The 27,382-nt window shown below is 49.2% G+C and overlaps 2 protein-coding genes and 1 long non-coding RNA gene across 21 annotated transcripts in view; 1 reads left to right on the top strand and 2 right to left on the bottom strand.

Annotated features, from left to right (window-relative positions):
- SEC31B (SEC31 homolog B, COPII coat complex component) overlaps positions 1 to 18,220 on the bottom strand; it is a 35,624-nt gene extending 17,404 nt beyond the window's left edge. For 2 of the 19 annotated variants that reach the window (XM_070057381.1, XM_070057395.1), the window contains exons 1-13: positions 18,085 to 18,219; positions 17,080 to 17,242; positions 14,557 to 14,682; positions 14,087 to 14,210; positions 12,544 to 12,612; positions 5,285 to 5,480; positions 4,982 to 5,077; positions 4,462 to 4,470; positions 3,940 to 4,080; positions 3,464 to 3,606; positions 1,728 to 1,827; positions 1,451 to 1,612; positions 783 to 917 (exon numbers count right to left, since the gene is read on the bottom strand). In XM_070057381.1, coding sequence (XP_069913482.1) covers positions 783 to 917; positions 1,451 to 1,612; positions 1,728 to 1,827; positions 3,464 to 3,606; positions 3,940 to 4,080; positions 4,462 to 4,470; positions 4,982 to 5,077; positions 5,285 to 5,480; positions 12,544 to 12,612; positions 14,087 to 14,210; positions 14,557 to 14,635 — 1,254 coding nt within the window. In that variant the 5' untranslated portion in view covers positions 14,636 to 14,682; positions 17,080 to 17,242; positions 18,085 to 18,219. The other 17 variants (XM_070057389.1, XM_070057383.1, XM_070057390.1 and 14 more) reach the window with 17 other exon arrangements.
- Positions 18,221 to 18,306: 86 nt separating this feature from the next.
- On the top strand, positions 18,307 to 19,637 carry LOC138845321 (uncharacterized). The gene is made up of 2 exons (XR_011382328.1): positions 18,307 to 18,503; positions 18,808 to 19,637. It is a non-coding gene; the product is annotated as an uncharacterized lncRNA (long non-coding RNA).
- Positions 19,638 to 21,132: 1,495 nt separating this feature from the next.
- On the bottom strand, positions 21,133 to 26,972 carry NDUFB8 (NADH:ubiquinone oxidoreductase subunit B8). Its single transcript, XM_002718652.5, has 5 exons — positions 25,881 to 26,972; positions 25,490 to 25,616; positions 23,945 to 24,044; positions 23,420 to 23,575; positions 21,133 to 21,324 (listed from the first exon to the last, which is right to left on the bottom strand). The coding sequence occupies exons 1-5, from the start codon at positions 25,963 to 25,965 to the stop codon at positions 21,232 to 21,234; spliced, it is 561 nt and encodes a 186-aa protein (XP_002718698.1). The 5' UTR covers positions 25,966 to 26,972; the 3' UTR covers positions 21,133 to 21,231.
- Between the last annotated feature and the right edge of the window lie 410 nt (positions 26,973 to 27,382).

The raw sequence follows: 27,382 nt of genomic DNA, 5'->3' as shown, positions 1-27,382 counted from the left end.
TACTGTTTTGGGAATATAGAAATAAACAACACATGGTCCCTCTCCTCAAGGACCCAATTTTTATTCAGGTCTCTAGACATGTATGTAAATACTTGTAACTTTAGTATAGCTAGAACATTTCACATCACAGGAATATAACTCTGTAGCATTATAGAATGGAGGTTAATTTGGCCTGGGGTTAAGAACATGCATCATGGAAGAGATGGTGTTTAAGTGGGGTCCACAAAGGGCTGCAGCAGGAGTCAATGGCCCAGCAGAGAAGCTGAAGGGCAGGGGCAAGCAGAGGCAGGCGAGGTGAAGAGTCAGGACTAGAACAGGAAGGAGTCGTGCCACTGGAGCATAGGGACACGTGAGAAGGCGATGGAGCTAAACCGGAAAGGTGAGTGGAGCTCCGTGTACAGTGAGCCTTGAGTCTCTAAGGCAATGAGGGGAGGTGCCCAAAGGTTTTGAGCAGAGGAGTGACAAGAGGAAATCTACTTTTCCCCTGCGTATTCCTCACTTGGAAGGGCTAGAGAAGACTCGGTGGAATCTCCGGCTGTTCTCCACATCTCAGGTCTAAAGCAATCATTCCTTTTAGACAGGACTGGCTGAGCAAGCAGGGCAGAGGGATAACGGGGCACAAAGATGAACTGGAGTAACTCTGTGCTTGAGAGGGAGAGTGAGATCTGATCTGAGACAGAGGCAGTGGGGATACATCCACTGCACTCGGCTCCATGCTGGTCTCATGGGAGGCTTCATACGAACACACACACATGCACAACCATACACACACACACACTTACAGCAAATGAAACGCCTGCTGGCCTTCTAATCCATCTGGGGGCCTTTTTCAGGGGAGGTATCAGTGATGCTTGTGCCACCTGCTCTGGGACCTGCAATGGCGGGAGAGGCTGGCCTTTGCTGAAGGAAGAGGAGGTCTAGGGGAAGGACACCTGTATCACCAGCTTGGAGTGGCGGCTCAGCCAGGAATCCCACCCATAAGCCCATTCTGAAGAATCCTTGAGCTACCCAGTGTGACCTGGAAAGGCCAGTCTCCCACATCGCAGGGCATAGGGATGACGCTGGGAGGGTGGGACTCCCATGCTGCAGGTTCTTGGAAAGTCTACTACAGTCCAAATCTACAATGGAGTATGACAGAAAACTGAGCCACAGGAGAGAGGGAGAAAGTCCGCGCTCCTGAAACAATGGTCCCAGCACAGAGGCCAGTGTCTCTTCTACTATAGGGAACATCCAATAACTTGAGTCAAGAGGAAGGCCTCCTTATTGTGGCAAAAACTGACATCCTCCCCAGGAGACAGGCACCAAAGCAAAGGTGCAGCCCTCCCAGACCCAGGGCTCTGGTCTCCCAGCCTCCAGAGCTCCTACTTCTTCCCAGGTCACATGTCCTTCTCTCTCCCCACAAAGAGAAACAGCCCCTTCCCTCCAGAATTCTCCACTGAGCCCTTCAAACCTTGTCAGCCTGACTCATGTGCTGGACTTCCCAGCTCCTACCCATCACAGAGTACACACTGATCCAGCCATCGGAGGAGGCAGCAGAGAACACCGGAGGGACCCGAGGGCACCACTGCACATCAAAACACCAGCTGCTCTGTGTGGGTAACTTGTATATCACCTAATATAAGGGAAACACAACCATTAGGGACCACACAGTCCACAAGATGCTGCTAAGGGAAGGTAACATCTTCAGCTGGGCTCCTCGACCATCTCATCTCCGCCCGCCAGCCTACCTCACTACTCTGCAGGTTCCAGCACAGGATCTGGTTGTCCTTGGCACTGCTGAGTAGTAGTTCAGCATCAGCCTGACTCCATGACACTGACAAGATCCCCCTGAAAAGGAAAAGAAAGAACTGACACGTGTGAAATGTTGACTGTGATGGAGGCATCTTATATATCACAGACAAACCCTGGCCCTACAAAGTAACTGGTTTCCCTTCAATTTACAAATGAGGAAAGTCAATCTTTGAGGAGCCCGGCACCATGGCTCACTTGGTTAAGCCTCCGCCAGCATCCCATATGGGCACCGGCTTCTAGCCCCGGTTGCTCCTCTTCCAGTCCAGCTCTCTGCTGTGGCCTGGGAAGGCAGTGGAAGATGGCCTGAGTGCGTGGGCCCTGCACCCCATGGGAGACCAGGAGGAAGCACCTGGCTCCTGGCTTTAGATTGGTGTAGCTCCAGCCATTGCGGCCATTTGGGGGGTGAACCATCAAATGGAAGACCTTTCTCTCTGTCTCTCTCTCACTGTCTGTAACTCTACCTGTCAAATAAATAAATTAAAAAAAAAAAAAAAGGAAAGGAGGCCCAAAATCCCAGGTGACCCCCATTGTTTAAAAAAAAGAAAGAAAGAAAGAAAATGAATCTTTGAAAACTCAACTTTTGGCTGGTGCCACGGCTTACTAGGCTAATCCTCCGCCTTGCGGCGCCAGCACACCGGGTTCTAGTCCCGGTCAGGGCACCGGATTCTGTCCGGGTTGCCCCTCTTCCAGGCCAGCTCTCTGCTGTGGCCAGGGAGTGCAGTGGAGGATGGCCCAAGTACTTGCACCCCATGGGAGACCAGGAGAAGTACCTGGCTCCTGCCATCAGATCAGCGCGGTGCACCAGCCGCAGTGCACCGGCCGTGGTGGCCACTGGAGGGTGAACCAACGGCAAAGGAAGACCTTTCTCTCTGTCTCTCTCTCTCACTGTCCACTCTGCCTGTCAAAAAAAAAAAACAAAAACAAAACAAAACAAAAAAAAAAAAAACAAAAAACTCAACTTTCAGGCAGTTGCACAGCCAGAACCCAAGTTAAACCCCCAGAGACCCAGGTCAAACTCCAGAAACTGCACTCTGCCTCGCCTAGGTCACGGCAGGGTGGCCTGCTTCTTCCCTGAGCACAGAGGAAGGACCATGAGTCAGTGTCAGTCACACAAACATCTGTCCCTGCGGGTGTTCTCAATCCAGGAGAGTAGTGAAGGCCTAACCCTCCAAGTTCCCTACGAGGTACAAAGGCAACATGACACTTTGGCTGGAAACAACAGAGTGCGGAGCTGCTTCCTCTGCTGTGGGAGCAAGAGCAGCAGCTGCAGGGGCAGGCATGGTCCCAGGACACACGGAAGCCAGGCTGCTTTGTTTCAGAAGTCTTGGAAAAAGCAACCTCATCGCCTAGACAGTTGAACGTTATCCTCAGGTCAGAGCACGGGGACTCTCCCAAGGTTACCATCCACTGGCTCCAATACTTCCAGTGACCCTGTCCCCACTCTCATCCCTGGAAGTCAGATGGACCCTCAGGCTGTTTTCCGTAACCTCAGGGTCTAGAGGAATTCCTCCAGGTTAGGGCTGGAGTTAGGCTGGGGCGACTGTGTAGTCACTAGAAAGGATCTGAAGCCGAGGAGAATGTTCAGTGGCTAAAATGAGGCATTCGCTGCCTCTTCCCCGGATCAGTTACGTCCACCATCCCCCGAAGGATGCGAGTGGGTAAGAGATGCTACCTGCTATGGCTGTCTAGCACCTTCAGCGGTGAGGAGGCAAAGCGCAGGTCCCACAGCTGAACCACGGGGAGGCGATCATCTTCTGAACACAGCACCAACTGGGTGGCTACGTCAGGGTGCCAGGCCAGGCCCGAGCAGTGCATCTGTGAACAAAGTAGATCCCGATGGTTATGTAGCCTGATTGCTCTGGTCACAGACCTTGTCTGCCCTGTGCAGATTTTGTCAGTCTTCTATGTGACTGGGAACACCACAGCCATCAGAGAAAAAGCGATGATCGTGACTAAGGAAGGCAGGGCAGAAGCCTCCAGGTCGGCTCTGTTTAGCCTCCCTGAGCTTCCACTCTCAGTTGGAAATTACCAGAGGCTGAATCTACATGTTCAACAACTGAACGTAGACCCTAGGCCAGGGGCAGAACTCCAACCGCAGGCACAAGACAGAAGCCATCCCAGGCCCACGTTCTGGCCCCCACTACTCACTCTGTTGCTGTGGTCACTGACTCGGATGATGGGTTCATTCTTCCTGAGATCCCACACAACCGCTTTGCCACTGGGGTGAGCGGAAGACAGAATGTGTTGCACTTGCCGGTTCCAAGAGAGAGCCTTGATATCTTCCGGGGGCTGCTGAGGCAGGACAGAGCCATGAGGACAACCTGTCACCTTCTAGACCGCATGGTCCTGCTATTCCTTTGCTTCAACCACCCACAGGACGCCCAAGAGGAGACATGGGGCTACCCAAACCATGACAGTCTTGGGAGCTTGGAGTTGGATTTTTCAGGGAAGAGCCTTTAGGGTGCTAGTGTAGAAGTAGAGGGGATGCCAAGCATATTTTGGTTTTACTCCTATCCCAAAGTTCTCCTGAGAGAATGGAGTCAAGACTGAAAAACAGCCCTTCGTTTAGCACAAAGAGAAAGGAGGAAGGTAAAGGAGGGAGAGAAACATAGACACCCACAGCTCCTACTTTCAGGCCCCAAGATGCCATCAAATTCATACTTAACTTACCCCACGATACTGTGCGCATAAGACAGAGAGAAGCCAGGGAGCAAGAAGATGGGCTCAGTTACACACTGACAGACACTCCGACTGAAGGCACACAGACCCCTGCGGCACAGCAGCACCATCTACAGAGACAGAGCTGGCTCCCCACAAAAAGGACAACATGCACCTGGCCCTACTCTAGCTTCCTTTCCACTGAGCGTGGGGCCCTACCCAGAGCTGCCAAGTGGTAAGTAGCACTCCCTCTCCTTCTCTCAGCGTCTCCTCACCCCTCAGCCTTCATCTCCTGCCTGTAAACTCCTAGAATAGCCAATGACTTCAAACCAACCACCCCACACTCCCCAGCCTACCCTCCATCAGCGCTTATCTGCACGGTAGCTCTTAGTCTGTGGAGCTTTACTGCCCTCCAGTGGTAAAGTCTGAAATCTCTTGTGCTCTAGCTGGCTCCACTATTGCAACACTCTTCAGGGAAAAATCAGCTACACTCTCCAAGCAGTGCCCTAGGTAGGGTACAGGGCCTCCTCACCTGTGACTTGGATCCTGGAGTCATCGGCACGCTCAGGTTATTCAGATCCCAAATGAAGATTTCTGAATCATTGGCCCCCGAGGCCAGAAGGTTGTCCTGCATGAATAAAAGAGGTCTGGAGACACACAATGCCAGGAAGAGAACAGGAAAGGGGGCAAAGATCCCCACTTGGGGCTATCCAAAGCTTCCCCTGTAACAGCCTGGAGGGGGTCCAGAGTTACAGACCAGAGGCCAAAGTGAATGCCTCCACTCAGACCTGTTGCTCCATGGCTTGGCCATGTCTGACCAGCTGAAAGGTAGTACCTGGAAAGGATTAAAGTCGAGGGCTCTGACAGCCCCCGTGTGCTTCTGCCTCTGGGCAATCACAGGCTCTTTCCCCGAAGACAGGATGTGGGTCACATTGTACAGAGTAAGCATGCCATTGTCCCCGCCGCCTGCAATAACCCCGGAGCCTTCCAGAAGCCCATTGCCAAAGCTCCCCCAGATCAGCTTGTGAAACCTACAAAGAGGAGGAACTGGCATCAGCACCGACTTAGGTCCAGGTCAGTACGCAGAGGGCAGGCACCTCTGCCAGCCTCTGCCATAAGCAGTCGTTCCCACCCTGACCCAGGACCCGCTTATCTCCTTCACTCCCCCACCCGCACACAGAAGGGCACTGCCCTCCCCCTGCACAACTATTCCATCTCTGTTCACTAGAAATCAAGGGTTCACTGCAAAAAAAAAAAAAAAAAAAAAAAAAAAAGGAGTCTACTGCCTCTGAATTGTGTGGAGGTGTTCTGTGGGTGTTTGTTTTTTTAATTAACATTAATGTGTTACATCAACCCTGTGATAACGATTCAGACAGATTATGTCACTTGATCCTCACGATCCTCACGTCATTACTCAGGTAATAAGGACATCTTACACACTTACTGAATATTCCCTATTGGCTAGGCACTGGGTTTGTTTTGTTTGTTTATTTGTTTTATTTGACAGGTAGAGTTAGACAGTGGGAGAGAGAGACAGAGAGAAAGGTCTTCCTTCCGTTGGTTCACCCCCCAAATGGCCACCATGGCCAGCGCTGCGCCGATCTGAAGCCAGGAGCCAGGTGCTTCCTCCTGGTCTCCTGTGTGGGTGCAGGGCCCAAGCACTTGGGCCATCCTCCACTGCACTCTTGGGCCACAGCAGAAAGCTGGACTGGAAGAGGAGCAACCAGGACAGAATCTGGTGCCTCCACCGGGACTAGAACCCGGTGCCCATATGGGATGCCAGCGACGCAGGTGGAGGATTAACCAAGTGAGCCACAGCACCGGCCCCTAGGCACTGTTTTAAACACTGACATGTATTAGCTGATTTAATATCTAACAACTCCATGAGGCATTACTATTTTTTTTTTTTTGACAGGCAGCGTTAGACAGTGAGAGAGAGAGACAGAGAGAAAGGTCTTCCTTGTCTGTTGCTTCACTCCACAAGTGGCCACTACAGTCGGCGTGTTATGCCGATCCAAAGCCAGGAGCCAGGTGCTTCTCCCGGTCTCCCATGGGGTGCAGGACCCAATTACTTGGGCCATCCGCCACTGCCTTCCCGGGCCACAGCAGAGAGCTGGACTGGAAGAGGAGCAACTGGGACAGAATCCGGCGCCCCAACCAGGACTAGAACCCGGGGTGCCGGCACCGCAGGCAGAGGATTAGCCTAGTGAGCCGCAGCGCCAGCCTCATGAGGCATTACTATCATCTCTATTTTCAACTGAGGAGATTGAGACCAAGAAGTCATAAAATTCCTGTATATGGAGCAAGTAATTTTATTTCAATCTGACAGCTGGGAAATGCAGAGTCAAGGTTGAAAGTTAGGGCAGGCCGGCGCCGCGGCTCACTAGGCTAATCCTCCGCCTAGCGGCGCCGGCACACCGGGTTCTAGTCCCGGTCGGGGCACCGGATTCTGTCCCAGTTGCCCCTCTTCCAGGCCAGCTCTCTGCTGTGGCCAGGGAGTGCAGTGGAGGATGGCCCAGGTGCTTGGGCCCTGCACCCCATGGGAGACCAGGAAAAGCACCTGGCTCCTGCCTCCTGCCATCGGATCAACGCGGTGCGCCGGCCGCAGCGCACCGGCCGCGGCGGCCATTGGAGGGTGAACCAACGGCAAAGGAAGACCTTTCTCTCTGTCTCTCTCTCTCACTGTCCACTCTGCCTGTCAAACAAAAAAAAAAAATTAGGGCCACTGTATTGCAGAGCCTGAACTCCTTAAATCACAAAATGCCGCCTCCTGTTGAGAGGAAACTTCTGTGGCGGATTAGAAGCAGGACGTCTAAGCCAACAAACACATCTCCTCTTCCCCCTCTGCCACGGCCCGCAACGGGCCAGCCCTAGAGACACAGAGGCACAAAGGGATAGTTGCTCCATTTGGAAAACACTTCTGCTCTCCGAGGATGCTTCTATCAAGACACCGCCAGTGTCTTGCACAAAAGAAGTTGCACAAAAGAAAATATGGACCCTGGATCCCCTACAGACAAGTTTGAGTCTCTCCAGCAAAGCCCCAGGGGAAGGCATGTGAAATTCAGAAAGCCTTATAGGTGATCTGTCTCCTGTTTCACAGCCGCTAGCCAAGGACATTTTCACAGTCCTCCAGAGAGCCAGATTTCACATCAAACGATGGCCCAAGATCTCTAACTGCGATGAAATATTCCCAGACCCTGGGGCGGTCAGCAAAGGACTGAGTGGGGTAATAGGGCTGGAATTTGTTTGCTCAGTTATTCGAGCAGAGCCAACCTGCTGGAAGTGAAGCGCTGAGCACCAGTTCAGACCGGGACAGACGTGAAACCAAACAGCAGAGCTGACACACAGCAGTTACGAGGCCACTGCCAGAAAGGCTGCTTCCTGAGGTTGCACTGACCTTGCCGGGGCAGAAGAGTGTTCCACACTGAGCTCAAGAGGCTCCCTGTCGTCAGTGGGCTGGATCTTGGTGTGGACAGAGGGCAAGGCAACCGAGTAGCTAAGGAAGCCCTTCCAGGTCACCTGAGAACCTGGGGAGGGGATGGTCAGTGAAAAACCCACATGGAAATGGGAGGTTGCAGCGATCACAGCACACAACATACAGGAGAGAGGAAAAGGCGACCAAGACCTGGAACGGGAGTCAAAGGGTGGGAGAAGGCAGTCACTCCAGAGGGCTGCAGTGTGGAACACAGGGTGTAACAAAATGATTTTCTTTCGGTATGCATGAGAAAGTATATTTCTATTATTAACCCCCTCACTAGCGAGGGTGAATCTGGAGCGTAAATAGGTTATGAGGGAGAATTCTAGGAGAATGAGAACACCTGGAAGGAAGGCACTTGATCATTCAGTAGACCCAAAGAGTGTCATCATCTACTCTGTAAGCTGTGAGTGTGTGAGTGTGTGTGTGTGTGTGTGTGTGTGTGTGTGTAGGCGAGGAAGGGGAGAGAGAGCAAATATGGCAAAATGTTAACAATGGAAGGTCACAGGATTGTGTACTGTACTATTTTACAACCTTCCTCTAAATTTGAATTTAAAAAAACATAAGGGACAGAAGTTTTCAGCAGTGAAGTCGATGCTTGGGATGCCCACATCCCATGTAAGAGTGCGGGTTTGAGTGCTGGCTCCTCCATTTCCAATCCAGTGTCCCACTGAAGTGCTTTCTGGGAGGCAGCCGCTGAAGGCTCAAGTACTTGGGAGATCCAGTGGAATCCAGACTCCTGGCTTTGGCCTGGCACACTCTCGGCTGTTGTGAGCATTTAGTGGGGGTGATCAGTGGATGGAAGATCTCTCTTTCAAGTAAAATTATTTTTAAATTTGAAAAAAATGTTAAAAAAAGACAGCATCTAGCCAGAAAAATAGGAATATAGGAACTGACATGTTCAAACAGAAGGTATAGGAAGGTAGACACTTTTTAAAAATATATTTAGTTATTTGAAAGGTGAGAGATTGAGAGAGAGGTAGATAGAGAATGAGACGTCTCATCTACTGTTCACTCCCCAAATGTGAACAACAGCTAGGACTGGATCAGGCTGAAGCCAGGAGCTCAGAACTCAATTGAGGTCTCCCACGAGGATGGCAGGGACTCAAGTAACTTGAGTCATCTCCTGCTGCTTCTACGGTGCACATTTGTAGGGAGCTAGCATCGGGAGCAAAGCTGGGCACTTGGATATGGTGTCTTCACTTCCGATCCAGCTCTGTGCTATGGCCTGGGAAAGCAGAAGAAGACGGCCCAAGTCCTTGAGTCCCTACACCCACGTGGGAGACCCGGAGGAAGCTCCTGGCTCCTGGCTTTGGATTGGCACAGCCCTGGCTGTTGTGGCCATTTGAGGAGTAAACCAGGAGATGGAAGACTCCTTTTCCCTCTCTGCCTCTCTGTAATTCTGCCTTTCAAATAAATAAATCTTTAAAATAAATAAATGTGATCGGATATTTAACTTAAAGAAAGAAATATCTGCTGTACAAATCCTTGCTTCCATGATTTATTCACTTCTTTGTTTTAGAGATTTTGCTTTTATTTTCTTAGTACAGTTCCTTTCCTCATATTAGTGAACTAAGGTGAAAAAGAGTTTTTCTACATATAAGCAAAAACATTCAGGGCAACCCAAGTGTCTTTGAAAGTCAGAGAGGGGGGCCGGTACTATGGCACAGTGGGTTAACGCCCTGGCCTGAAGTGCCAGCATCCCATATGGACGCAGGTTCAAGTCCCAGCTGCTCCTCTTCCGATCCAGCTCTCTGCTATGGCCTGGGAAATCAGTAGAAGATGGCCCAAGCTCTTGGACCCCTGCACCCATGTGGAAGACCTGGAAGAAACTCCTGGCTCCTGGCTTTGGATCGGCACAGCTCTGGCCGTTGCAGCCATCTGGGGAGTGAACCAGCAGATGAAAGACCTCTCTCTCTGTGTCTCTACCTCTCTCTGTAACTCTTTCAAATAAATAAAAAAAAATAAATCTTAAAAAAAAGAGAGGCTGGCATTGTGGCATAGCAGGTTAAGTCTCTGCCTGCAGTGTTGGCATCCAATATGGGCACTGGTTCAAGTCCCAATTGCTCCACTTCCAATCCAGCTCCCTGCTAATGAACCTGGGAAAGCAGAGGAAGATGGCCCAACTTGGGCTCCTGCACCCATGAGAGAGACCTGGAAGAAGCTCCTGGCTCCTGGTTTCAGACCAGCTCAGCTCTGGTAGCTGCAGCCATCTGGGGAGTGAACCAGTGAATGGAAGACCTCTCTCTCTCTCTCTGTCTCTGTCTCTTCCTTTCCCTCTCTCTCTCTGTAACTCTGCCTTCCAAATAAATAAATCTTTAAAAAAATAAAAAAGAAAGAAAGCCAAACAGAGCATGAAGGCATTCTCCAAGCTGGAGAATAAAAGCTGTGGAGCAGAGCCATGGCTGTGTGGGAGGTGAACTATGTTTCCAAATGCCCATTATACCCCAGGCTACTATATATCTACTATTTACCCTGAATTTATGCTGGAGAAAATATGGTCAAGCATGTACCCAAGAGAACAGTAAATTTTAGAGCAGGAATTTGAATCCAGGCCTGTCCAACAACAAAGCCTATGCTCTCTCTACTCCATAACGTTGATGTCTCTAGAAAGAAGGTAAGAATTGAGAATGAGAAAACTAAGAGAAGTGCCCAAAGGGAGTGACCCGAAGGGAGGTCACAAGTGCTCTCTGAGGAGCCAGAATTGAGATAAAGGTAGAATGACAGAGGGTGAGCAAGTGCTTTCTCCATTTTACCAGAGGATGGTTCCTACAGAGGCTCTGGAGGCCACTCAGAGACCTGGAACTTCAGTGTAGCCAGGGTGGAATGGAGATCGCTCTGGACTCGGACCCCATTCAGCCGCAGCTGCTAGCTCCTCAGTCAGCAACATAAGCAAAGCATTATTCTCCCAGAATCCTTTCTTCCCGAGTGAAATCCATCCAACAAACCAACATCACTTGCTTCAGTACACATGCTAATCCATAATGACTCTGACTGCATTTTCCCATGCATTCCCTTCAGTCACGTAACAGCTTGAGGCTCTCCCTTATCTGTTCACGTATCAGTGTTTCAGGATACTCTCTTTCAGTGAGATTTTTCTAGATAGATAATATTCCTATGACACTCAAGGATAGAACAAAAAGGGATTCTCAGGACCTAAATTTAGCTAACACATGGGCTTGGTGAAAAGGGCAGGCAGAGGAAGGGGTAAGATTTTGAAAAGTGTATGTTCATTGAATAAAGATAGATTTGAGAGAAAAAAACGGGAAAAGCAAAGGAGACAGGAAAGGAGAGACTGAAGTCTCAGCAGATCTAAGCAGGTGCTTAGCAGTCATCTTGTACATCTCTTTTTTATACATACGTGGAGAAACCTAAGACAACTGACTCAACTTGTCCAAAGCCACACAGCTCTATCAGCATTACAGCCAAGACTACAACCAACAACGCTTTCAACCACACCATGGCAAGGTGACACAGAAAGGAAAGTATAAAGCAAAGGATGAATGGTCCTCTGTCTGCCCTGATCATCTTGATCAAGAGTTCATGACCTTTGAGTAAGTGACTTGACCCAGACTGGAACAGAAAGGAGTGGGTGTATAGACCCCTGGGGTGTCTAGGATTTCTTCAGAAAGGCCTCAGTAGGACTGCATCAAAGGTAATCTCTTAGGTCCTTGTGAATGAGAATCAACCTTTGGCCACAGTTATAGAAGTAGAAAAAAAAAGTAGACATGAAATATTATCCATAGTGTTCACTGTACTATTAATTTTTAGTGTTCACTGTACTATTTATTTTGGTTACTGGCCCAAACGCCTGGGGGATGGAGGAATGGTAGGAGGTGAAGTTCATGATTCCCAAGTTCAGTATCTACACATCAAAAAGAGTCCCTTCAACCTTGCTGGCTGCACAACTGACAGTCGCCCCTGAAAAGCTCTTAAGGCACAAAGACTGACTAAAGACCAACTGTAACAACTGAAGTTGGATGGGAATGCTCAGTTTGGCAACCCAGAAGTTTGCAATAGCACTTATTCATTCCGCAAATATTTATTAGATAGAGTGTAGGAACTGCTGTAGGTGGTGCTAAGAATAAGATAAGCAGTGAATAGAGAAAAATCTCTGCCAACATGGATCTCGGAATTCAGTTTCAAGGTTTCTTAAGCAATTACATTTCCTCTCTTAGGATCCCTTAGTCATAAGGAGCCACTACTGTGCTTAAGATATTGCGTAGCTTGTTGGAAGGGCCCTTGCCCACTGCTCCCTTTTCTTATCTCCAGGAGAATAAACAAGCTTAGTAGCCCACCCCTTTCAGAGGCCCTTTCTGAAATGCTTGCTTAGGGACTAAGACCACCTCATCATTATTGCTAAATGGTCAAGTGCCTGTCCTTCAAAGGGTACAAGGGCTAGAATACAAAGAAACATAAAGCAATGCAAAATAAAAGATGCCGTCACACAGTGCTGTAAGAGCTCAAGAAAGGATAAATGATAACTAACCTTTCATTATTAGGTTAAACCATGAAAAGAAAGAAGAGGGTATTACCTAAATTTTTAAAATTTTTATTTATGTGAGAGGCAGAGAGAGAGAGAGTGCTCTTATTCACAAATTCAATTCCTTAATGCCTACCAGGGGCCAGGATTCCACATGGATGGCAGGAACCCAGCGTCTTGAGCCATCACTGCTGCCTCCCAGGGTCTGCATTAGCAGAAAGCTGGAGTCAGATGTGTACTGAACGCAGGTACTACAATGTGGGCTGTGGGAGTCACACCCAGCATCTTAACTGCTAGACTAAACGCCCACCCACTTCTGCCTAAATACTTTAATAAATTTCTCAGAGGAACCAAGGAATGCACAAAGGGTTCATCAATCATCTGACCGAGTGCTGCGTTCTACAGCGATAACCTCTAAACAGAGTAGGCAGGATAATTCATCAACTATAAGAAAAAGACATCTTTAATGGAAAAATGATAGAAATTATACTTTATTAGCAGTAAATATATGGATATTACTTATATTGAATATGTACAATATAAATACTGACTATTTAACACAGATATTGAATATATATGTAATAGTCACATTTTTTTCTGATGGTATAAAAATGTGAAGGCTGGAGTGGATATTTAGCCTACTGGTAAAGACTCAGGTTAAGATGCTCTTATCCCATATTGGAGAACCTAAATTTGATACTCAGTTCTGACTCCTGACTCAATTCCTGCTAATGCAGACTGGGGGAGGCAGCAGTGATGGCTCAAGTAATTGGGCTCCTGCCACCTTTGGGAGCCCTGGACTGAGTTTCCACCTCCTGGCTGCTGCACGCATTTGAGGAGAGAACCAGGGGATGGGAGTGCTCTCTTTCTGCCTCTCAAATAAATATATACTTTTTTTTCAATGTGGAGACCCCTGCTTCAAACTGTAAGCCCTCGCCTTTAGAAACCTTTAAAAGAACAATGGAATAATGGAAAGAAAGTAAGTAGTCTTTGAATTTAGATAGTCATAGATTTAAGTCCTGGCTTCTCAGAGTTGTGACCTCTCCTGTGTAAAGTAAAAGTAATGGTATTTATCACTTAGGCTTATTTTGAAGAGTGAATAAAATACAGAGCTCCAAGCACAGTGCCTACCATGTAGTACACGTGGGCTCAATGAATGACGGAGGACCTAGCCTGGCAAGGCCGACAAAGCCTCCTTCCTCACTGTTGTTACACAATGTCACCCACGAAAGTCATGGACACCCAGTCTGCCAGAGCCATGACATCCATGAACACCCAATCAGTGCCCGAGAGCAATGAGGAGAGGATGGTGTCTCCTTGTTGGCAGGAAAGGGTGACGTTGTGTAAGGCTGTTATCTTTACAAGGGCCCCGGGGAGGAAGGAGGCAACACCTCGGGGTTCAAGGAGCACTCAGGTCCACACAGGTCCAGGCTTGCGAGAGGCATCTCCATCAGACGTATTATGCCTGATACCGCTGCTGCTGCTGGCCACAAAGATGGGGGTAGCTGTTTTTAAATCCTCTTGCAAAATCAGCCCAGAGTCAACTTCTCTCCAATTTGGAAAAGCTCTCTCTCCACTCTCTTGTCTCCAAGTGATCCCTGAGAAGCACACACTACTCCCTCCCAGGATTCCTCGTCAGGACCTGCCCTGTATGCCCATCAAGAGTTTAAACCTAGTACCTGCTTGAGGCAGAAAGGACTCCCTTGCTTTTCAGCTCCAGGGCAGGGTCCCGGAAATCAACCTCAAAGATTTCCAGCGTGCCATTTGTGCTAAAGGAGGCATCTAGCTGCTGGGCAGATGTTCCTAGGCACAAAGAGAATCGAGAAGAGATGTCAGCAAAAAAATATGCATCAGCATAAGGTGTAAATGGCTTAGGGAGTACAGAGGAGGAACAGGAGAGGTTTGGGCAAACCCTTTTCAAAGGGCAACTCAAAGGAGAGCAATAAAGCATGAGATGCCTAGCCTTGAGCCAGGGCCCAAGCAGTCTCCTGGTACCCAAAACACCTAATATCCCCTTGGTTGTGCTGTGAGCCATCCCCACCCTCCCATGATCCGAAAGCTTTCTCAAATGTTCAATTAAGAATCTAGATACTAAGTTTCCCCTCAACTTATATATGTCCAGTGGATCCTAGTCCGCAGGTCATCATACCTGTTGCCAGATACACAGGGTACTGACTGGCTGGGCTCCACGCTTGTACAGCTGGTTGCTCGAGTTCCTTCAGCTTCATGGTCTGCCCTGTGGGTGGCAGAAAGCGGACATGGCCAGTGGCCCACTGGAAACAGAAATAGCAGGCTCTTAGCTGGATCCAGGGGGCACCCGGGTACGTGAGATCTTGTTTCTGTCTCCGCTATGAGCTGCAGCATTTCAGGGAAACACGTGATGACATATACAAAACCGTGCATAGATTTAAAGACGGTCCATTTGCCCAGTTACTGAAATCTAATGCTTTGAACCCCAAAAGATATTTCACCACACAGGTTGCCACAGTGATATCTAAAGGTGATAATCGTCAAACCAGATAATCTCTCAGTGACTTTGTCCATTTTCTCGGCTTTAAATATTCAAATGCTGACGACTCCAAAAAACTCTATCACCAACAGAAATCTCTCCCCTGAGCCCCAAGTTCATATATGAAATTGCTAGTCACTGCTATTTTCACTTGATCATAGCAGAGATGTCCAAGTTAGTCTGCCTAAAATGGAACTCTCCATTCTACTACTCTAGCCCTACAAACTGTTTTGTTCCTCCAGTTTTCTTCACCTTGGTTAATGGTACCACTCTCCACCCAACTGCTCAACCCAGAAACCTGACCCCTCGATCCCTCTTACTCCCTCACTCCCTTCTAATTCATCATTTACCTCCAAAATATATCTTTATCTACTTTCCTCTATCTTCACTGCCACCAGCCTATTTGAAGATCCTGTCTTCTCTCACTTGAATTACTACCATAGCCTCGCAAGTAGCTCTCGCCTTACTATTCATGTCATCCCCAAGCCATTCTCCACACAGCAGCAGGACTGAGCTTCTAAAATTAAAAAAAAAAAGGAGTTTAACAGTTTATGTTTCAAATCTTTCAATGATTTCCATCACTCTGAATGTAATTCAGGGGCCGGCACTGTGTGCAGCAGATTAAAGCCGTGGCCTGCACCACCAGCATCCCATATGGGCACAGGATTGAGTCCCAGCTACTCCACTTCCAATCCAGCTCCCTGCTAATGCACCTGGGAAAGCAATAGAAGATGGCCCAAGTGCTTGGACCCCTGCACCCAGGTGGGAGACCCAGAAGAAGCTCCTGGCTCCTGGCTTCTGGCTTCTGCCTGGCCCAACCCTGGTCGTGTGGCCATTTGGAAGTAAATCAGCGGATGGAAGACCTCTCTCTATTTACCTCTCTCTCTAACTCTGCCTTTCAAATAAATAAAATAAATCTTATAAAAATAAATAAATAAAATTCAAACTCCAGCCTATCACTTTAAACTCACCTCTCATACTTCCCTCTTGTTCACTGTGAACTCACAGTAGCCTTTCCTTATTTCTTGGCTTTTCCCTGCCACAGAGCCTTTGCAAATTCTGCTCCCTGTAGCCTGCTTTTCCCTTCACCATCTTCATGACGGGCTCCTTATTACAGGCTCAGCTTCTCACCTCTTCAGAGAGGCGAACCACTCAATCAAAAACAGCATCAATTTTCTTATTCCTCGTGATTTCTAATTACATTTCTGCTTTTTTTTTTTTATTATTATTATTTGACAGGTAGAGTTACAGACAGTGAGAAAGAGAGAGACAAAGGTCCTCCTTCCATTGGTTCACTCCCCAAATGGCTGCTGCAGCCGGCACTGTGCCAATCCAAAGCCAGGAGCCAGGTGCCTCTTCCTGGTCTCCCAGTGGGTGCAGGACCCAAGCACTTGGGCCATCCTCCACTGCCCTCCCGGGCCACAGCAGAGAGCTGGAGAAGAAGGGGAGCAACTGGGACTAGAACCTGGTGGAGGATTAACCAGGTGAGCCACAGCACCGGCTACATTTTTGCTTTTACATTGTCGCTCTCTGCCACTAATATATAAGCTCCACAGAGCCAGCACCATGTCTGCCTTTGTTCACTGCGTGTGAACTAGTACCCAAACTAACGACTGGCACACAGCAAGTGCTCCATAAATACTGTTGAGTGAATGCAAGTATCTACTTCAACTCTGTGGTTTCCAATCTAACTCTAATGCATATTCAAAGTCCCCTCCCAACAGGCTAGCAAAGGCACAGAAAGGTTAAAAAAAATTACTCAGGGGGCCAGACAGGTAGAGCCGCTGCCAGTGGTGCTGGTTCCCCAGGTGCTCTCCTTCCTATCCAGCTCTCTGCTACGGGCTGGAGAAGCAGCGGAGGATGGCCCAAGTCCTCGGGCCCCTGCACTATGTAGGAGACCCAGAAGAAGCTCCTGGCTCCTGGCTTCAGACGGGCCCGGCTCTGGCTGTCCTGGCCATTTGGGGAGTGAACCAGTGGATTAAAGAACCCTTTCTCTGAATCTCAATCTCTCTCCCTCCCTCCCTCTGTAACTTTGCCTTTCAAATAAATAATTTTTTTTTTTATTAACTTGAAGGAGGAAACTTGGGACCTACTATCAGCGGCTTGAGCAAGCTAGTCAGGTCAGTCTCGCCTACAGAAACAGTAAGTAGTTTTACTTAATCTCTAATGTACTTTACAGTTTGAAGAAAGTTTCAGGCTGCCAACCACGCCAAGATTTCCGGGGGACCTCTGAGGCCAGGTATGGGGGCAGCTGTACGATATACTAGCCAGTCACCAGCGCCACCTGCCGGTCATCGCCATCTTCGCGTTCCTGGGGAAACAGTCCCTAATAACAAAAGTAGGAGCTGCAATCAGCAACTGCATTTGACGTGCATCTCTCATGTTACTCTCTCAACGGCTCTATAAGCTAAGTACTATCACACCACCTCGTTTCACAGAGGAGACAACTGTCTAGGCTGGGATGTGAACCCCAGTCAGCTTCAAGAGCCTGAACGTTTAACCAATTATAACTATACCCCATAACGGTTTACATCGTTAACAGCCTAGGAATTGGAATAACGGACTCTTAATCCGTTTTGTGCGCAAGCATCTGTTCACAAGGAGGGCCCCTACTGGGGTTAGAATGGCCAAGGCAGTGGTGGGGAGCGACGCTGTGGGGAGCTGGCGGAGCGGGGACCGGCGAGCCAGGACCACTGCACCGCGAGCCGAACACACAGGCGTGCCGAGAAGGCCCCGCGTCGGCGGCCCCGCGTGCAGCCCCTGGGGAGGGCGGGCAGCACCGCTCTCGTCCCGGCCGTTGGGGTTACTGCCACTGCCCTCCCGCCAGGGCAGCATGCAGCGACTCGCGGCGGGCCAGTCGGGGCCGGGGGCGAGTGGGAGAGGGCGAAGGCAGCGCTGAAGGGAGACCGTCGTCGGGCCGGGGGCCCCCGGCGCGCTGGGGAGTGGACTGAGGTCCAACGCGAGGACCAGCGTTGGGGGAGGGGGAGGTCCCTGAACGGCGCCCTGGCCAGAGCCTCGAGGGCAGGCAGGACCCGCGGCCGAGGTCGGGCACTGCCGGGGTCTCCGCGGTGGGCGAGCCCCCACGGCGTTCTCCAGAGGGGAGTGAGTTGCCCGGAGCCACAGCAAGGTCTCTGCTGTCAGGGGCCCCAGACCAGCCGGGAAACCAACCTGCGCTGAGGACCCAGGTCAGAGGTCAGGCGGGGCAGCGGCCGCTCCTCTCACAGGGTTTCGGGGCTCAGCCGCGGCTGTGGACGGCGGCTGCCGAGGGCCAAAAGTAGCCCTGTGGCCGGGCGCTGCCTTTCACAAGCTCCGCGGAGCGCCGAGCCGGGGAACCGGGCAGACCCACCCAGAACCTCGCACCTCGGCTCTTCACCTGGGCTCCCTCACCTGATCTGTGATTGCGCGCTCTGGCGCAGTAGGTCAGTTCCTGCACTAGTATTTTCTGGTCTGTTCAACTCGAGTCAGACTCCCAGGGTAGCCTCTGGAAAAGGAAAATTACTAAACCAACTCATTATCTACTTATTGAAGCGGGAGAAGAGCAGACCTCAGCCCCAGGAGCTCTCAGTGGAATCCACTTAGTTGAAAAGGTAAAAAGCAATCGAGGCCTTACATAACGGCAGTGAGTGGCTCACTGCAGCCCAGCAGTGACTGGTGCCCCAAAGCTGTTGGTTGAATTAAAAGGCTGCGAGGTGTGAGGAGGGTAAGACAACTGTGAACCATGGGCTTCCTGGATTTCTGGAACACGAGCTGGGTGTGATCCCTTGGAGCCGCAAGTTAGTGGTACTGCAGCCAAGGATGCAGGGGCTAAGCTGATAACTGAGGTGTCTCTCATCCCAAGGGAAGGCTGTGGGCGGGGCAGATGCAGATTGTTAAATACCAATTCATTTCTAGTTAATTGGAAGTTACTGAGAATTCTGAGCAGATGCGACACAAGGCGATGCAAGTCTGGATTAATACATTGGTGATGCCTGGAAAGGAGAGATGGGCAGACTCATTACTGGCAAAGGTAAGGAGCTTAAGACTATGGCTTTACAACCTGGGAGACCCCAGAGCTACAGGTGGGGGACAGGGGGAGGCAGGTGGGAAGAACAACCTTCATGTTGACTGAGGTGACATCCCCAACCCCTGCCAAAAAAAAAAAAAAAAAAACAGGTTCTGTAGGCAGTTGAAGATTTTCAGACCTAAGTTGATTCAAAACTTAATGTACGAATTCTGCTGTATTCCTGCCTGATCCTCCTCTAAAGATGGGGAGTTGGTTACTGCAGTTCCTTTTCATGTGGACTTGAGAAGTAACACAGAAAACAATTTAGGGTACTACCAGTGCTTGCTGCACTTTTTTTTAAAGATTTATTTATTTGAAAGACAGTTACAGAAAGAGGTAGGTAGGTAGGTAGGTAGAGTCTTCCATCCGCTAGCTCACTCCCCACATGGCCACAATGGCGGAGCTGCGCCTATCTGAAGCCAGGAGCCAAGGGCTTCTTCCAGGTCTCCCACGTGGGTGCAGGGGCCCAAGGACTTGGGCCATCTTCCACTGCTTTCCCAGGCCACAGCAGAGAGCTGGATCGGAAGAGGAGCAGCCGGGACTAGAACCAGCGCCCATATGGGATGCTAGTGCTTCGGCCAGGGCTTCAACCCACTGTACCACAGTGCCAGCCCCAGTGCAACTCAACAACTACTCCTTGAACTTAGCACAACAGATGAAACCTGAGAAGACTTCACAAGTGAACCTGGCCTACACCTAGAATTACACAATGTGGCAGAAGTGTCACTGATGAGTACTCCCAAAGAAATCCAAATCAGAGGCATTAAGATCAGTCAAGCAGGACATGATTAAACAAAAAGTAGTTTCCCAACTCCCCTCTCTCTTAAGAACTCTTTTTGGGGCAGGTGTTTGGTGCAGCGGCTTCAGTCGCCACCTGGGACACCCACATCCTTATCAGACTGCCTGGTTAGGGTCCTGGCTCTTGACTGATCCAGCTTCCTAATGGACATCCTGGGAGGCAGTAGACGATGGCTCAACTATTAGTCCCTGCCACTCATGTGGGAGACCCAGATGGAATTCCAGGATCCCGGCTTTGGCTTGGCTATAGCAGGCATTTGGGGATTGAATTGGAAGGTTGGTCTCTTTTTGCCTTTCAAATAAAACAGAAAAAATAAAATAAAAATTTTAAAAAATTTAAAAAAAAACCTCTGTTGACCTTGTTTTATAACTGCTACTGTTCTCTTCCTGGTAACTACTTAAAAGCAATGATTTTGGTTTGCTCCTTTTATATCCCCATGGGCCTTTGTGTCAATACATCTTTAGACACACAGATGTTTATTAAATGATTATCAAGTGCTATAAAGGATAGAAAATTAAAATGTAAAAAGCCAGTTGGGGCCTTCAAAGTGGTGTTACCAGGATAAGCACCCACTCCCTCACCTCACAAAGGTCACTCCCACTACCTGGAAAAGGATCCCCTAACTGGAATAGCCACACTTCTATAGATCACATTAAATGTTTGCTTTTATGGGACAGGTTTGTAGGCAGTATGATTGCAATTTAAGAACCTGTCCCCAAAGGAACACAAAGGACATGGGCTAGTTCACTCAAAAACAGATTTACCAAGAAACTCAGAAAACAGGGTTTTCTTCCTTCTAGGCCTACAAAGGAGTCTGAGTGAATAACTAAAGCACTGAAAGTGATGAATGGGGTCAGCAGTAACTTGAACTGTCCTCTAACTCACATAGATACAGAGAACGTCATCTTATTAACAAACTGACTCAGATGTTGATTTGGAATAATACATAAAATATTTTAAAAAGAATAGAGGCAATCACAGCCTAGGCCACTGACCTTTCCTATTACGTACATCAAACATATTACAATGCAGCTTTCTTTTAATCAACCATTATTATTAAAAATTTTTATAGGAAATAAATTGTGTTCCAAGGTGGAGAGTCAGAAACTTATCTTTCTTCTTCCTTAACCCTGTAAATGGGAAAAAGAGCTACCCTTACCACCTGCTGTGGAGCTAGAACCTTTAACCACCTTGGCAAGCCCCATGAAATTAACAAATTAACATCTTCTGGGGCTGACCCCCTCATCCCACCCTCCCGGCCTTCCCATTTCAGCACAGGAAACCAGGGAGGAGGCAGACAGTGGGCAACAAATAAAAGGAAAAGGATGTGGTTCCTCACAGCAGCAACTGCTCCTGGGTAAATGAGGCACAGACACCACAGCACTAAGTTTTATTCGGGATTCCATTAAGGTTAAATCTCTCTCTGGGAACCAAAGAGTCCTAGTTGAAGGGCACAAAAGCCCATGGAGCCTCCTCAGATCTCGTAGTGAACCACCGGCTCAGGCTCTTTGCTGGGATCGCCGCCTCGCTCCAGGTACAGATTATTATAAGGATATTGCTTCGGCCCCTAAGGAAAAAACACAGGTCAGCACGAACACACATTCAGCAATACACAGCTGCACCCCTCTGAATGAACAACCACACCGGTAACTGGGCACGCAGTCGCCGCTGGTCAGCCCCAGCGGGGCTAGAACAGCAGGAGCAGCACTCCTCTCCCCTGCTCAGCCCAGGGCAAAGAAAAAGCCCAAATTTGCAGAGCAGTGGTGCCTGTCCTGTGAGTGAGGGAAAGGGTGAAAGGGAGGGGAGGGAAATACAGGGGAGAAAGGGAGAGAGTCCCAGCTTTCTAAATGAGACGATGCATCCATCCATCCCACTCTCTCTCTCGGGGTCGAGACAGACTCAATCTCCTTTAAGTCACTCAGCCTCTAATGGTTCCACCACTAAAGTGGCCTAGCAAATGAGGCGTGCAAGAGCAGCAGTGGGGGAAAGCACAGAGGAGGCACGGCTGGGACGTGCTTTAGGGGCTGCTGGCTTTACCAACAAACAGCTGTCAGAGAACACAGCTCAAGGGGAGGAGGAGAGGGTGATGTGCTTACAGAACTGAGAAATGGAAGAGCCACACTGTGCTTCTTGCTCTCCTGAAGTGAAGTTAGTGCTCAGCCCAGCCCTGCGTGTGCTCTCCGGCATGGAGCCCCTGGGGCTCGGCAGGAAGGCTCGTGTCAGTGCACACAGACACACCAGCCACCTCCAGGTCATTGATTCTCTTTGCAAAGGTAGCACTGGGCAGCCAAGTGCATACACAGCAGCCTCCTCACTTTCCCTTCCTCTCCTTCCAACCCATCCTATGGATTACTTGTAGATCAATCTTCCTAAGAACCCAGCCTCCACTATGTCACTCTTCTGTTTAAAAACCAAAATGGCTCCCTGCTGCCTACAGGCTGGCAAAGTCATCATTGTATTCCCAACCCTAGCACAGTCTGCACCAGTACATAGTAGGGGCTCTACAAATATTTGGTGACTTAATGCATTATTATATCATCAAATCCAAATCTCTTAGCCATGCAATAAAAGATGCCTGGCCTAACCAACTCACCTCATGATATTGTTTAACACAGTGATTTCTAAATCTACATTGCACAACAGAATTACCTAGGAACTTGTTAAAAATACTGATTTCTAGAACCTACTGTGAAGCTACTGAATTAGGATCCCCAAGAAGTAAGGATTCAGGAATCTACATTTTTAGCATCTCTCCAAGAAACCAATGTAACTGGATGTCCAGGGCTATTTTATACACTTTTTTTTTTTTTTAAAGATTTATTTATTTATTTGAAAGTCAGAGTTACACAGAGAGAGGAGAGGCAGGAGAGAGAGAGAAAGAGAGGGAGGGAGGGAGGGAGGGAGGGAGGGAGGGAGGGGTGTCTTCCATCCGATGGTTCACTCCCCAACTGTATACACCAATTTCAATCCAGCTAATTCACTCCTTTTCCCTGCTTGTTTCTTCTTGCCCAAAAGGCTTTCTCCAGCTTCCTCTCACCACCCAAATCCACTGTTTTAGCAGGTGGTGTCGCCCTTCTCCTTGAGAGCAGCTTATCCTCCCTTGCACATACATGTACTGTACACATGGACACATACTGTGCCAAATTCTGTCTGTTCAAATGGTGTTGTCATTTACCTGAATTTTTCTCTTAACTCAAAACTTAAAGCTAGAGAACCTATTTTCTATGTCTTTTACATCCTCCAAAATTTAACTATGCTTTCAGTAGACATTTACTTTCCTTCTGGTACCATACAGAAGTGTCCTTCACATGTCCAACAAAGGGTAAGGTTTGGTTTCAGCCTGAGACTGACTCTACCTTGCAAGATCACTTGCTGAAACGTAACTGATCAGTACAAGGCCCACATGGCACTCTGTAGACAAGCTGGCTTCCACAGGTTCATCCCTCACTTACTCTTAGAATGTGCCCTGACACTCAGACTGGTCCAAGCAGCAGAGATGGAACAGCACTCTGGTTCTTGTGCCAGACCAACGGGCAAAGCCCTTCCATCTCCTAACACTGCAGGAAGACAAATTGGTATCAGCTGGATCCCCACTCTAGACACTTCATTTGCTCAAGAAATAGGGCCAAATATGCCTAAGAGAGCGCTTGTCAGATACTCACCACAGGCTGGTAGGTGGGGTAAGTATCTCCCAACCAGAACATGAAGATCATGAAGGCCACAAAGCCGAACAGGTGCTTACACATGACATCCCAAGAAACAGGAGTGGGGGACGTGTCCACACGATTCCTGATAAACATGTCTAGGTTCCAGTGCAGCTAAGGAAGAAAGGCAGATGACTGTCATATCCTGCTTCTTCTGGAAAAGGCGAGCAGTCCAGAGTGATCAGAGCCTGACACTGGGCTCAACAGAGCATTCTGCCACCAGGGCAACAGCCTGGGAGCCAAACACACTGGCCCACAGGTCCTGGCCTCTGCCTAGGTTCTGCTGACAAGAAACAAGTCACTCATGAAGTGCAGGCTTTTTATTTTTCCCAGAAGTCCTGCGCCACATACCACACTGGACCTGCTTCCTGGAGCAGAAAAGCTTAGTGATACTTGGACAGAGCAATATCATTTAAGCTAAAAATAAGAATTCCCAAAGATATAGGGAAAATGAAGGAAGGTTAAATGAGAAATGGCTCTCACCGGCTCACCCCAGTTCAGCCTCAGGTCTGAATGGTCCCAGTCATACCACGGATCCCTCTCCTGCTGTGAGTGGTCAGGGAGCTTCGGGTAGTCCCCATACCTGAGAGAGAGAGAGCACCGGCTTCTGGAAGGAGCTGCGAGCAGCCTCAGCCAACTCAGCGGCGGCCCCTCAGAAATGAGAAACCAAGTGGCAGAGATAATCACTTCACCTAAAGACACAGGAACCGACTCTCAAATCAGGATCTCAAGTGCTAGAAGCTAAGCACAGAACCTCGTGAGTTCACACTGTAACTATGAAAGTCCGTGTCACATTGCAAAAAGGATTTTGAATGCTTTCACCATAAAGAAACAACAAATGTTTAAGGCAGTAGATATTTCCCTGATTTGAATATTACACGATGTATACACCTATCAAGCATCACAGGATACCTCACAAACAGGTACAATTTTGTGTCCATTAAAAAAATTTTAAAAAGTGAGTGTCACACTGTGACACACTACAACATATTTAAGCTTCCTTTACCTTCTTTGAACAAGAAGCAAGCCAGTCACACACTGCTATGCTGTTAGAGCCGAAAGGGAATTTAGCATGCAGGTACTTCGATTTATCATTAAACAGAAAACGAAACTAAATCTGAATCCAGGTTCACTCAGCTGATCAGAATAAAAACAAGGGTACAGATTAGAAAAGTATTCTTTTCACAGCAGTGCGCTCCTCAGCCACTGGGCTGGCACACATCTCCAAGCTAACGTCTCACGGGACTGCTTGCTAAGCCGGGTCTTCTCCCAAAATGGAGGTTCGCCTCACACAGACTGCTTCCAGAGCTGCCCTTACCACGGCACAATAAAAAAATAAAAAGAAAAAAAAGCGTGGGAAATGATGACAACTAGGCATGTGTCACAGAAGATGACTGGGAAACAAGAAGAATAGGAACGGCAGAAACGAAGATTGAAAGCGTGATGCTAGCATAGGAAATGCAGGCGACGGTAATTGCTTCAAATAATTAGCCAGCAGGGATGTTAGATGGATCCGGGGAGTGGGGAATAACATCCACTGAGTAAGGGGGGGTTGGCTATTTAACGCACTTTATGCTACGATTGCCACTGGAGCTCTACTAGGAAAAACGTTGTTAAATAAGAGACATAGACACAAAATTCGCGTGGAGTACTCCATCTACAAATAAGGTTCTCATGACAGGAGTCCAGCTCCAGCCTGGTCACGTGCCTGCATGACAGCACCTGAGCCCAGCAGATGCTCAATCTAAATGAAACCCAGCGCTCTGGATGGAGCCAAAGAAGGTTCCTGCTATTTGGGGATCCTCGAGGGAGCCATTAAAACCTCGGCTTTCTCATTTGAGGAAACAGGCTGAGCCAAGGAGAAAATTGAAGTCCTCTCGGCTGCAGCTGCTCACCCACCCCCTCCCAGCTCCTTCCATCGAGAAAAGCACCCACACCACTGCCGCTGGGGCGGGGTCACGAGAGGGTTCAGGAGGAAGGGTCAGAGAAGAGCCACCCCAAGCTAGCCGGCCTTCTCCCATCTCTCACCCCATGCCATCATCCGGGTAGGGCTCGTAATCTTCCACGCGCATGTTGTACTTCTTGGCGGCGGCGGCCCGTTCTTCTGGGGTCTTAGGATAGGGCCCCGGGAGCATGTCCTTGGTAATATGGGACGCTGGAGCGCAAAAGGCGGCAGGTCAGGGGCGGCCCCGTTTTCCCGGCGTCCCGAAGGCTTCAAGCTGCTGTGGCTGCAGAGGCCGGATCCCGGGACTCCGCAGCCGCAGCGCGACCCTCCACCCATTTTTCTACATCTATCAACACCCACGTCCATCCTCCCGCCGGGACACAGCCGCTGTGGTGCCCACGATACCCGCCCTCTTGATACACCAGACCTCAAGCATCCCCTTTCCACACTGAGGCTTTGCCCATTCTTGCGGACCTGTCCGTGCACCCAAAGGCATCACGCTCCGGGCTGCTCTTTGCAGCCACCGGACTCCCAGGACCCCGACCCTGGTCGCCGCCATCTTCACCTTCTTCCCGTTTTACTCCGCACATGCGCAAAGGCCCGTCACGGCGGCTGAGCGGGGCCAAACGCGACCGCGGAAAGCGGCCGGGAAGTCTTCGAGGTTCAGCAGGGGCGGGCTCTAAGGATCGAGTTGGGAAGCCGGCAGGGAGATGAGCGGTTCCATGGAGACTGGGAGGGATAGCGGGAAGCAGAGAAAAACCAACGAGGTCGCTTTTTTGCTATTTCAGGTTGTTGAGTCCCTTTTCTCCGTCAGCTGACTTAAACCCACTCAGGAATCGCGGGGAACCTGAGGGCCTCCGTGGACCGCGCTCCACCTCCCAGGAGCAGGGGTGGTAAATGACCCTGCCTTATTTTTTTCCCTGGCCGCTCGCCTTTTCCCTCTCCTTCCCTAATCCTCCTTCCATCTCCGAACGCGATCATTTTTCAAACTCAGCTCTTCGTCTTCCTGGTTCGGGTTCGCTTCTCCGCGTTGTTGATGTTTTTTTCCCCTTGGGTGCTCTGCACGACACACAAATCCGCCTCGAATAGGCTCTTCAGTTTCAGTCGGTTTGTTCCACCTGAATGGCCCGGTCACCTCAACCCCAACGAATGTGAAGCGAAACCTATCAGCAGGGGCAGCTCCGGGAGACAGCCGAAAGCCTCATTGTGCTGGGAGTTGGATAAATAGATTTCAAACCGGCCCACGAAGAATAAACTCTAACTCAATAGAATAAAGGGAGACATCGTATTTACGTACGGATATGTTTTCACTTTATTTACACATTATAAATATGCATATATTTCCGGTGATTTTTAGGGATCGCTTGGTTTAGCGTGGATCCATGATTACAGACATTCGCAAATGTATACCAGAGCTCGAAAATGGATGTGTAATGCACACATAAATCCGGGGAGTCACGGCTTCACAACTTGCCGTCTCGTAAATGAGCATCATTAATCGGTGTTCAGAATCATTGGACAACATCTGCATTGAGCCAATAGCAAGCCCTGTATTCAGGTCAGAAAACTGATTTGGTCTCCTTTACTTATTTTTATTAAGATATCATATACCAAAATATACACGCCCTCAAAGCGTACCGTAGGAGCCGATGTTATGGATCAGTGGGCTAAGTCACTGCTTATGATGCCAGCGTGCCTTATCCAAGTGCTGGTTGGAGTTAAGTGGCTGCTCTGCTTCTTATCCACCTTCCTGCTAATGCTTTTGTGATGGCAGATGATGGCCCAAGGACTTGGGCCCCTGCTACCCAGGTGGGAAACCAGGATGGAGTTCCTGGCTCCTTGCTTCAGTCTGGCCCAGGCTTGGCTGTTGCAACCATCCAGGGAGTGAAACCGCAGATGGAAGATCTCTCTTTGTCGCTCCCTCTCCCTCTGTCACTCTGCCTTTCAAATAAATGATGAACAATTTTTAAAAGTAT

This window comes from Oryctolagus cuniculus, chromosome 15 (genome assembly GCF_964237555.1).
Source record: "Oryctolagus cuniculus chromosome 15, mOryCun1.1, whole genome shotgun sequence".
NCBI lineage: Eukaryota > Metazoa > Chordata > Mammalia > Lagomorpha > Leporidae > Oryctolagus > Oryctolagus cuniculus.
The sequence above is the reverse complement of the archived record's forward strand: the minus strand, read 5'-3'. Positions and strand labels throughout refer to the sequence as shown.